Source organism: Telmatherina bonti, assembly GCF_933228915.1.
Source record: "Telmatherina bonti genome assembly, chromosome: 13".
NCBI classification, from domain to species: domain Eukaryota; kingdom Metazoa; phylum Chordata; class Actinopteri; order Atheriniformes; family Telmatherinidae; genus Telmatherina; species Telmatherina bonti.
Genome location: NC_136611.1, coordinates 32,521,684 through 32,534,039, shown reverse-complemented (window position 1 = coordinate 32,534,039; position 12,356 = coordinate 32,521,684). Strand labels below are relative to the sequence as shown.

The 12,356-nt window shown below is 39.6% G+C and overlaps 1 protein-coding gene across 1 annotated transcript in view; it reads right to left on the bottom strand.

Moving 5' to 3' along the window:
- The window catches only part of tacr1a (tachykinin receptor 1a), a gene marked incomplete at both ends in the record, with an annotated part of 98,955 nt that extends 93,882 nt beyond the window's left edge, over positions 1–5,073 (bottom strand). The window contains one exon of the mRNA XM_079250713.1: positions 4,670–5,073. Within this exon, the coding sequence (XP_079106839.1) occupies positions 4,670–5,073 (404 nt within the window). The remainder of the gene's footprint in view (positions 1–4,669) is intronic.
- Positions 5,074–12,356: the final 7,283 nt, after the last annotated feature.

Here is a 12,356-nt window from a genome sequence, read left to right as displayed (position 1 = left end):
ATTCAGCTTTTTAGCAAGGAATCATTATCCTATATATTGCACTGAGTAATGGCATTCTTATGCAACAGTATATGGTGAAAATACAATAATGCCTCCAGAATGTTTCTTCTTCATTATATATACGGAGCTACCAACGAAGCAGCTCTTTGGTAGAGTTCGGTGCAGCTGAAATGAGCCAACACTGGCAACTCTGACAGGATCAGTTAGGGCCATTAGGACAGCAAAGTTTCTGCAGCTCTTGTTTGTGGAGAGAACTGCAGCGCTGAGGATCATTATGACTTGTTTAGATGCATTTTCAGAAAGTCAGCGGCTGCTTCACGAGCCGCAAGTCAAGAGTCAGCGAGCGATGAGGAACGCTGTCGTAGGGCGTCTCAGCTCCGTGTCTGGGTGCAGAAATCCTCCAGGAGCTGCGAGCCGATCGCTCTGATTGGTTGACACCCCACAAAGATTTTCCAGCTCTGGCTTTTGACGCTCATCTAGCTTACAAAACGTTTTAAATTCTCGGCGGGTGACACGCGTCACGCCAACACTCAAAACGCAACGCGAGAAAGCTTGACGCCTCCTTGCCGCGCCTCCACGTAGACTTTACATGTAAACCTGCCGCTGTTTAAACTCAAAACGCGTTTGGTTTGAACACACCGTAAATGTCTCTTTTTTTTAAGAATTATTTTTGATTTTCAATGAAAACAAACATCCAGCAGATTTCATCACATCTCAGCCATGATTCATCAGTCTTCACAGCTCCAAACATAAAGAGACATCAACAAAGTGCAACACATTGATCAGCTCTCTATCACATGATGCGAGTGTCACTGCTTCAACATGAGACAGTTATGGAGACACAAACGTCGCTATATGTGCAACCTCTTGTTACTGTAGGTCTGGCAGCTTGTTAACAATCAATTCATATAAAAAGTGTCACAAATATCAGAAAACAATAACCATGGTTGATGTTACCAAAAGCAAACAGACAAGAAAGGCAACCTGGACACATGAACAGCTGTGTCTCATCTTGCCGCTGAAAGGAAGCACGTCATCGAGGGAAATTTTGTTGCTGGCATCACTGCCAGAGGTAAAAGAGAAACACATCTGCATGGAAAACAATGCAGCGTTCCCACTTCTGACCTCAACACAAGCCGTAACACTGGTAAAGCAGTTCAGCATCATTTAAGTTCTCCCAAATAGTGCTTCAGCTGTGTGGATTATCTCCAGCAGCCATCACTGGTTTACTCTTCACGTTGGAGGAGTCCTTGTGACTCCTGGCTATTTTCAGGTTTAGAGATAGTTTTAGTGCTGAAATGCTTTGTGAAATACTCTCAGGTGGTCCAAAACTAGGCTGACAAGCCCACTTTTCTACTAGCTTCTCCTAAATCAGCAGATTAGGAGAGATTCTTCATAAATACAGCCCATGATGTGGACAACTATTCAGACACATAAACTTCACACAGTCTTGGAGATTATGGAGTCCAGATGGACTCCAGACTAGTTTTGTCAAGTGGACCACTTATCATATTAATGTCAAACTTGTAAAAGAGCATTACAAGCCTCTTTTTCCCACAAAGTTACAACAAACTGCAAAAAAACAAACATTGATTTGTCGTCATCCAAAATAATTATCAGACTGATGAGGAAAAATAAACCTGAATCCACTGGAAACGTGGGAGAGAGGAACATACCACAGTTCAGTCTTATTCCTTTCATAAACACACAGGTAAGTTGTTTAATTTAGAAATGATACCAGAGATCAACAAGCAGAGAGGCAGAGTACACCGTGGACAGTCATCAGTCCATCACAGGGCCAACACAGAGAGACAAACATTTACCGTCACACTTGATCCTGAAGTGAAGTAGGAGTGACTGATCAACCTATCATCCATGTCTCTGGATGGTGGGAAGGGGGGGTCTGTACCCAAAGAAAGCCCACTCAACCATTGTTCAAATCCCTTCCCAGCCAGGGCTCAAACCTGCAACCCTCTTACTGTGAAGAAACCATGCTCACATCACCACGCCGCCCTTCCTAAACTCAAAACTGATATAATTAATCAAACATTTCTTTTATAATGTATGTTTGTGACATGTTACTGTTATAAACTGCATTTTGAGATGAGATGAGATGAGATGAGATGAGATGAGATGAGATGAGATGAGATGAGATAAGATAAGATAAGATAAGATAAGATAAGATAAGATAAGATAAGATAGGATAAGATAAGATAAGATAAGATGGGATGAGATGAGAACTTTAATAATCCCGCAGGAAATTGTTGCATCAGGTTACCATACAGTAAAAACAATAATACATAAACAATAAAGTTAAAAACCAAATAACAACCAAATTAAATATAAAGATTTTTCAGTTGGTCTGACTTTAGATCAGCATGTTTTCAGCTGAAATCGGTAACACTTTACAATGATGGTACAAATCACATACTTAAGTAATGTGTAACTAATGATGAACTAATGGACTAATTTATTAAGACTGTATAATGAATATCTGTTGTTCGTCATGAACTAATAATGATCTCAATGTTGATTCATGTGATTACTTGATCATTAATTGATAGTCAATTAATGAACATTAGTTCACTGTTAATTCATCAATATGTCAACAAATTTGCCAGTTTGGATACAAATATATAATTTCATTCCCTCCTATTTTTTTTTTTTCATTTTTATCTAAAGCAAGACACACTTAAATAAGTTCACTTGTAACATGGATATGTAAAAGCGCTTGGAGTGATTATTAGGGTTTTAATATCACTGTATTGATGCAGTACATTTAATAAAGATAAGACACTGGTATATTAAAGAAATGCTTTATAACAAATACATTGCTGCTTTAGTAACAACAAAACAAAAAAAAACAAACAAAAAACCTACAATAAACCTTTATTAATCGTCACTAAAATGCTTTTACATCAATGTTAACCTGAATGAACTTCTTTGGTTGTGTCCTGCATAAATAAAAACTAAAGGGAAATCAGTAGCAGGGAAATAAATATGTTTCTATTTAAACTGGCCAATATGTCATCATATTGATGAATTAACAGTGAACTAATGTTTATTAAATAATTATCAATTAAGGATCAAGTAAACACATGAATCATCGTTGAGATCATTGTTAGTTCATGATGAGCAACATGAATTAATGATAAAGTCTTCATAAATAAATATATTAGTTCATCATTAGTTACACATTACTTCAGTATATAATTTGTACCATTATTGTAAAGTGTTACCATAAATTCTCTCATCTGAAAGCTCAAGCGTCTTTGTTGAGAAGAATTATTGACTTGTTTGAACATTTTTTATCCATCTATTTTCATTTATCCATTTATTTATTCATTCAGATGTCTAACAGTAACCATGGTAACCATAATCTATCCTAAGTGAATAAATAAATATTATTATATTGATAATAATTATTATTATTTAAAGGATACAATAGCCTCATTTTTATTAAGTCAAAAGTCTTAAACTTCTTTATTGTTCGTTGGGAAGCATTTTCTGCCAAGACTTCAAATTCCCCTTTAAAACAACAGGATAAAAGTGAATGGAAAGAAACTGCATGTTGTAAAAGACCTCCTGTGTCTGAATGTAGCTCGTGGATAATGTGGATATGTCACAGCTGCACTGCTAATCTGTTAATTGTGCAGCGCAGGAGCTCCACAGACATGATGACAGCAGTGACTGAGATAAAAAATAATAATAAAAAAAAGAAGTCATGAAGCTCGTTGTGACAAGATCCCACAGATAAGCCCTAGTTCTGACAAAATGGTAACACCTAGAAATGACTGGGAACTCATGATGCAAGAAGGAGATGGAAGAAAACTGAAAGAGGAAAAATCAAGTGTTTCCTTTGTAACAGTGATAAGGCTGCAAGTGGTTCGCTCCCAGTGGGTAAATATGCCTCAAACCGACACCTGGAATATCTTGTCTGCCTTTTCAGCTTCTGAACTGCCTTCATTCCTTCCCTGCTATTAATTTATGTCAGTATTTCAGTATATCTGGGTTGTGACTTTCTCCTGATGGACTAATTGCACTGAATGGCAGAGTGAGAACGGTGCATGTGCAGCTTTTTGTTTTTACTTCCTGGGATACCATTAAGCTTAATCTTAGAAAATACCACAGTCATGGATCTCCTGCAAAAATCATTACACACCATTTCATTCCTCATCACTAGATGCAAACGTAACATAGATCTGGAGTCAGAACTGATCACCTAAAGGAAGGATGCTAAAGGTTTTCTCTGACATAAGGAAAGCAGCTCTCTCCAACAGACACATGAGCTCATGCAGCGACAAAAAGGAGGAGTTAAAACAGTTTAAACAGCTAAACAGACCCATCTACACAAATACACATCCTAGTAGTACACACAGGAGGAAACATACATGAACAAGCGCGTGTTAAGGACATGCACGTGACATGCATGATGAAAAACAAAGAACCTGAGCCGAAATAATACACACACACACACATCTTCCAGAGAAGTGTTTTGCTTTTCAAAGTTTTCATTTGGTGCTTCAAGAAGACGCTCATCGATCAGCCAGATCAATGTGCAGCTTGTTTTTCTGTCAGGTGATTGGAAACTTAAACTGATTGCAGGCAGCTACAAGGTGATGGGACCTAAATGACTCGCCATGTGTCAGGTAATGTGGAGAAAGCATACCTGTCCAGAGCGATGGCAGTCATTGAGTAGATGCTGGCGAACACAGCTGCGATGGGAAAGAAGTTGTGGAAGCGGCAGTAGACCAGTCCGAAGTACCACTCGTTGTGCACAGCGTAAGTGAAGTTGACGACCGTGTTGAAGGCAGACATGGAGGCTTCGGCGAACGCCAGGTTCAGCAGAAAGTAGTTGGTGACAGTCCGCATGCGTTTGTGTGCCATAATGATCCAGATCACTGTCACGTTGCCCACTACGGACACGATAACTATACAACTGTAAGCAATGGCCCAAAGGACGATTCTCCACACTGGCTGCACGAACTGGTTCCCCTCTTCGGTCCTGTTCCTGGTGTCGTTGGAGCCAATGGTCATGTTTGGCACATCGGTGAAATTAAATAAAGGATCCATTCTTCTGTTACGACTGCAAGGAATGTAGGCACTAAACCTGACACCACAAGGTGGATGGAGGACTGCGGTGGAAGACGGAGCGTGGATAAAGTCAACCTAATCCTCATGTGAAACAGAATCTATACTTTTCAAACTAAAGTTAAACTCGCAGTCTGGGAAATTCCCGCTTAAAAACTTGTGTTTTAAATGTGAAAAAGCCTATTAAAGAATTGATTATCAAGTGTAAATTCCATATAAATCTATCCTCCACTTTGGGCTGTGCGTAAAAGCGGAGAGACGCGCCTTTTACGCGCATTACAGCACCAGAACCAGAGCGCGCTCCTTCAGCTTGCTTGTCAGAGACAAGAAAAAGCTCTGCTGATTCCTGATTCACTTTCGGCGTCTCACTGCTGTCCTGGCGCTCCTCTGCTCAAACAGAGTGGCTGCACACCCACTTATGGAGCGAGGTAATCCGGATCCCTCCAATGAGCAGGCTCAATGATTATAATTATGGATTAACGCAGGTAAATCACTCATTTGGTCCCGGTTCCAAACGCACAGGGGTGGTTATCAAGCCTAAATACCTAGGAGATTTTCATTTCTATTATTCCTGTGTTGGAATAAATATTAAAAGCAGGAACATAGATGATGACATGGGAATTCTTCTGAAACTATTAATGTGACGGAGCGACAGAAACCCATTTGAAAAGAATTCATCAAATACACCTGAAGAAGAAAAAGTATTTCTGTGTGATTTATTTAAATTGATTTAATTAAAATGATGAAGTACCACAGCCGGAGTCCCAGTCTTTGCACACACTGCCCCCTCTTGTGGTCTCACAGTCTGAACTGTGAATCAGTGAACGTGTTTCAGAACCTCAGTAGCATAAACTCAGAGATGCTTCATGGTTCACAGTCAGAGTCCTGTGTCACACACACTTCACGCGCTTCAGTCAAATCACAAACCATGAATATTAGAGAATTATTAAATGATCAAATGTATAATTATCTTTCCTGATTACTGCCTGCAGAGCATCCTAATGCCGAGGAGATGGAGAGGAAAAGCTCACACACTCCGGGTGCCTTATTTATTAAAGCCCCACAGGGAGAGCACTTCTGTTTCTCTACATCTTGCATGCATGTTGTTCAGCCCGGCACCTGTCTCATAGGTTTATATATTTATTGTTAGACAGGCTTGTTCACTGTTAAGGCTAATTAACCAAAATGCAGCCAATGCATAAGCAGTGTGTTCAAACCAAGTTCAAGCTATGATGCAGCAGAAGCCGTTTCAGAAGCTTGAATAGTTTTACTGTATGATGTTATCAGTTCCTCACATTACTGTTGTTGTGGAGGATTTTGGCCCCTTCCCTGTTTCAGCTTTGCTTGAGGTTTGGCACATTTTCTACAGCACATTAGACCCTTACCGTCTGGGCTACTGAATCACATCGAGGTCTGGACTCAATGTTGTGGATTTGATTATGTCTTTGGGATCATTTCCATGTTACATAATTCAGTTTCAGTCAGTTGTCAGACTGATTGCCTTGTTTTGACTCTTGAATACTTTGGTGTACTGAGGAGTTTGTGGTCTGTTATATTTCACGTGTAGGTGTGTCTGCTTTAGTTTTCATATATTTGATAAATGGGGGGATGGGATTGTCAAAATTAGCTATTGCTACAATATTGTGAAATATCTTTCGTCATATATAGATATATATTATATCTTTAGTGAATGCATCCAGTAAATTTTCCTCCGTGTATTGTTTGAAGTGCTGGTAAGAACAAAAAGAGGTTTTATTATTCGTCTGATTAGCGTCATGATATCCTGTATGTCGGCCATGGACCGCCGACACGCTGCAGTTGGTTTTCATGTAATGTGGAGCTACGCCTGAAACCTTTCCACTGCGTTATCATCTATCCAAAGGAATTCCCAGGCTGAACTTGTTGGAACATCCAGAGAAAATCAGTGGAAGACATTCAGGACTAATTTATGTTCCTGAATGCTCCAGACTGCAAACTCCCAAAATGTCTGTTCTGTTATTTTCCAAGAAAGCAGTAAAGTAGGACTTAGCATGTTTTAGCTTAAAATGAGTTAAATTAATCTTTATATAATGTGTTATGTGTTGTTTGTCTAACACCAGAGCAATCTATGGTTGTATATGACAAAGTCAGTCTGGAACGATTTCCTAATAAAGCCTGAAGTCACATAAACACATCTCAGCTCCGCCTTAATCCAGACTGGTTCAAGACAGACCTGCATAGTCTCTCTTAGCACCGTGATACCAAACAAGTATAATAGATAAAAAATAAAACAAAGCTGATGAAATGAATGACACAAGAGCCAAAATCATATTACTGCTCTTCTCATTAGCAGATCCAACAGAGTTGTACGAGGAATGCAGACATATTATCACCAAAAACAAGCAAATCTGCAGCTTGTAACAGAACCAGGGGGTGATATGGCAAAAGAATACCAACACACCAGATGTGCTGGTGTGTGTTGGTGTGTGGACCACCACAGAAGAGAGCAGGAAATGATTTTTATGTTGGGAGCCTGCACTCTGTTGTTAGTAGAAATCTGAACATAACTCATCAGAGATGTGTTCAGATCTGCCCGGAGGAGTTGTTTTCAGGAGAAAACTAAGAGTTCTGCTGTGGAACAGCTGGACTCTGATGTCTCTGAAGAAAATACAGATAAACAAAACTTTACTCTGATAAACGGCTAGCCGTGCACAAGCAGGAACTTTTTATAGCTACCGTTTTAATCGCTTTTTTGATGGTTTATTAGTTTTACGTTAAGCCGATAATTTCCTGATTGAAGTTCCGTCTTTGTGTGGTCCAACAGGCTGGTTCACCTGAACAAAGCTGCTGTGTTTCAGTTGCACTGCTAGTTGTTCATCCACCACCAAAATACCAGTAAGAGCTGGATAATAAATATGGTGCAGCTTTGTTTTCCTGCAACGGCAGTAGGAAATTCTCTGCTGCGTTTATGTCCAGGTGTGGCGGCTGGTTGTTTGGTGTTCCCGAACCTGAGGGTCATTGTTTTCTATCTGGTGTAGTTTTACATCCTTTCTTTCCTCCACTCACCTGCTCCTTTCTCTTCATTTGTTATCCCGTTTTCTTTGCCCTCTCCAGTCAGAGGCAGGAATAATGAAATGAAAATTAAATGAAAAATACTTTATTATTCCCCAAAGGGACATTCGATATTGTAGTATATAATAATAATTAACTAGAGGAGGTCTTGTTCCGGATGCTGATGCTGGCAGGAATGATCTTCTGTATCTTTCAGTCTTACATCGGACCTGAAGAAGCCTCTCACTGAACACACTTTGTTGTTTCTTCTTTTCTTTTTTTTCTTCTTTCTTCTTTTCTTCTTCTTCTTTATTTATAAATAAATAAATAAACAAATTAAGAAAAGAAAATTCAGATTATTAAAGGAGTTCTTTTTGACAAAACAAACCGAACAGCCATTATAAATGAAGCCAGAACATTATTATTATTCTTCTGACAAGCAAAAGCAACAACAAAAAGAAAGAAAGAAAATCAATGCAGACATTCAATAATTTTTATAACAATGTTGTGATTGTTATTTGACTACTGAGAAAAAAACGTTCAGTTCTTCCACAAAGCCTTTTTTTTCACTGTTTTTCAGCCAACCACAGTAGTAGAAATACTAATTCCACCAGTCCGCCCAGTCATGTCAGACAAAAAGAGATAAAAATTGATGTAAAATTGATGCAACTCCTGTTTTACACAAACTATCTCTTTCACTCATCCTCCTGTCTGCTTTCTCACCTGTCTTCTCCTTTGCTGTCCTCTTTCTGCCCGTCTCCTTTCACAGTTCCTGTCTCTCCGGTGCATCAAAACATTCATAGAAACTTACATAAACCTTCCTTATAGCTCTAAGTTTTGATGAACTGAAATATTTTATTCTAAAAGTACACAAGTACATGCTTCATGTAGTGATGCATATTTAAAGCATACTACTGTTGTTCTGCTTTTGTTTTTCTTTTCTCTGTTGTCACATTGGTCCTACTGATACCTCCACAATAAGGTTTACACTGACTGGGATAAACCCAGTTTGTTTTTATTGATTTTGAAGGTCAGAAGCTTCTTATATTTATCCTGGGATACATCACCTCCCCCTTTTCCTCCCCCTCGGCCTCTCATAGCTGAACTTTGCTTGATGCAGCTTTTTATTGGTTGTCTGAAGAATGTAAACAAACTTATAAATGCTACCAGCTTCTGTTGGGATCATTTTACAATAAATATGTATGATAAGATATTGTATATTTACAGTCTATGAGTCGACATTAAAGAGGTAAAGCTTTTGCTGTGACTTGAAAAAGAGATCTCAAGCATCTGTCTGTTAAAACAAAAGTTAAATAAAATAAATGCATTGAATAATAAATCTGCGATGGATTAGCGAGCTGTCCAGGGTGTACCCCGGATCGGCTCCAGCTTCCCTTCATCAGCGACCCTTCATCGGACTAAGTGGTACAGATAATGAATAAATGAATGAATAAATAATTAATTATACTCCGGAGTCACTGCGTCACTGTATCAGTAGCTGCGATTCTGTTACACCTTGAATACAGAAAACCTAAATATCGCAATAAAACCACTAATTATAACACTTACATTTAGAGAAAAATCAAATTTCACAAAAAAAGAAAAGTTTTTACGTTCTCATGAGGCGGTCTCTCAGAAGTTTAGACAAAAGCTAGCAACACTTTTTTTCTTTTATTTTTTCCTTTTTTTCCTTCTTTTTTTTCTCTTTTTTTCTTTTTTTTTCTTTTTTCTTTTCCTATATAGCAACACTTTTGCATCTACGTCTCCCCAGTAGGGGGTCATGTGACCAGATGGTGACTTGCTACGGAACAAACAACAGCAAACTTCAGAGTTAGAAAAGGAAATGAGGGAGAAAGGATTAGAAAAGCTATTGCAAATTCTCCTCAACAAGAAAACCCCAGAATAACACAGTGGCAACTTTGCATAAGCTGCAATTCTGGTAAAATGTCATCAGCCGGACAAGATTGATCATGATTTGCTTCCAATGAAGGGGTGTCTAAAGTCCCCAAGGACCGCGATCCTTCAGATATTTGGACGTGTTGTGCTGCAGCACACCTGGATAAGTGATGAGTCAACATGCTCTGCAGACGTTAACAAGCTGTTGATGAGAGTCACTTAATAAAAACCAGGTGTGTTGGATCAGGGGAGGCATCTAAAACCTGCAGGACTGTGGCGCTCTAGGACCATAACAAGAGAATGTGGCCGGTCCTGCGAAAGACACACACCAGTGTGTGTCTGGCCTTTTGGATGCCTAAGTTGTGCTTTCAGATCCATGAACTGAGCTTTGGATTGTGTGTGTAAGCATCAAGCCACTATTTTCCTGTGTTTTTTATTCTTAACCAGCTCTGTGTTGGCTGTGGCATTTAGGCTGGAGTATTTGTGTGCAGATTTGCCTCCTGTGGTCCATCTCCTCTAGTGATGGCCGCATAAAGACTGGTGAAGCTTTTGAGGCTTGTTCCTGGTAGTACAAAAGGAAGAAAAGATTTGAAGCTTCAAAGCTTCAAAGACGGACCCTACCGGTGCCATCTCATAACCACATGCAATTATAGCAGCTATATAAACTTCCACACATCTTGTTAATTCCAGTTCCACCACAAAAACAATAAATTCAGTCTTCAGCCGCAGAGCATCTATTCATGTTGACTGGGACTGTAATTTGGTGCGGTAAACTGATAAATCCTGAGAGGAAAAATAGGCTGGATTTCAGGAAGATGGGTTTCAGCTGCAGGTGCTGCAGAGTTGCTGTATCCTCATGTTGTAGCATAAATATGCTGCAAAGCAGAGAAGAAATCATTTCCAAACAGCAGCACCGGAGAGAGGATGTGGCATTAAATTTAAAAATATATTGAAACAAATGACTGAAACTGTCAAAAGAAAGAAATTAAAGAAATATAACAAGTTCTGATTTTAATGATTACTCTGATTAACAGTCAAATTTAATAGAAACAGTATAAAAAATTATAACAGTCATTCTCTTTCCATTGCCATTTCTGCAAGGGCCACAGGGAGACATGCAGCAATACCATATTATTATATGTTTTATAGACAGACAGACAGACAGACAGACAGGCAGACAGATAGATAGATAGATGTTACCTCTGTGGACGACACAAGATCAAAATGCTCTCATACACAACAAGCTTGTTTTCCCCCATTTGCATCTCCACCATCCAGCTTCTCTTGCTACTGATGTTCTTTAGTGTTGTTATGAGGCAGGGAGGGAAAAACAAGCTCATTGTGTCTCTTTATACTGAACTGATCAGCTCAATTCTGGAACCAAGACACCATCAGTCATGTGGGCAGAAAGATTTGATACAAGCCTCGTCCCTGCCATCCAAACCAGTCTGATCAAGAGACTGAAACAAGCTTCAGAGTCTCAGTTTCAAACATCTCATCTCAACATCCACCATTTCTTCTTTTTTTTTTGGTTACTTGTCTAGCATTAAAACAACCAAAATGATGGTCTGTGTGCCGTGTTGTGATCGACAAATTTAAAAATTGCTTTGTCAAGATGGGCTTGCTGTGATACAGCAATTACACTGTGTGTGTGTGTGTGTGTAGGTACACTGCTCAAAAAAATAAAGGGAACACAAAAGGAACACGTTGTAGATCTGAATGAATGAAATATTTTATTAAATACTTTGTTCTTTCCATAATTGAATGTTCTGACAACAAAATCACACAAAATTATCAATGAAAATCAAATCTATCAACCCATGGAGGTCTGGATTTGGAGTTATACTCCAAATGAAAGTGGAAAAACACATGAAAGGCTGATCCTACTTTGATGTAATGTCCTTTAAACAAGTCAAAATGAGGCTCAGTAGTGTGTGTGGCCTCCGCGTGCCTGTATGACCTCCCTACAACGCCTGGGCATGCTCCTGATGAGGCGGCAGATGTTCTCCTGAGGGATCTCCTCCCAGACCTGGACTAAAGCATCCGCCAACTCCTGGACAGTCTGTGGTGCAACTTGGCGTTGGTGGATGGAGCGAGACATGATGTCCCAGATGTGCTCAGCTGGATTCAGGTCTGGGGAACGGGCGGACCAGTCCATAACATCAATGCCTTCGTGTTGCAGGAACTGCTGACACACTCCAGCCACATGAGGTCTAGCACTGTCTTGCATTAGGAGGAACCCAGGACCAACCGCACCAGCATATGGTCCCACAAGGGGTCTGAGGATCTCATCTCGGTACCTAATGGCAGTCAGGCTACCTCTGGCGAGTACATGGAGG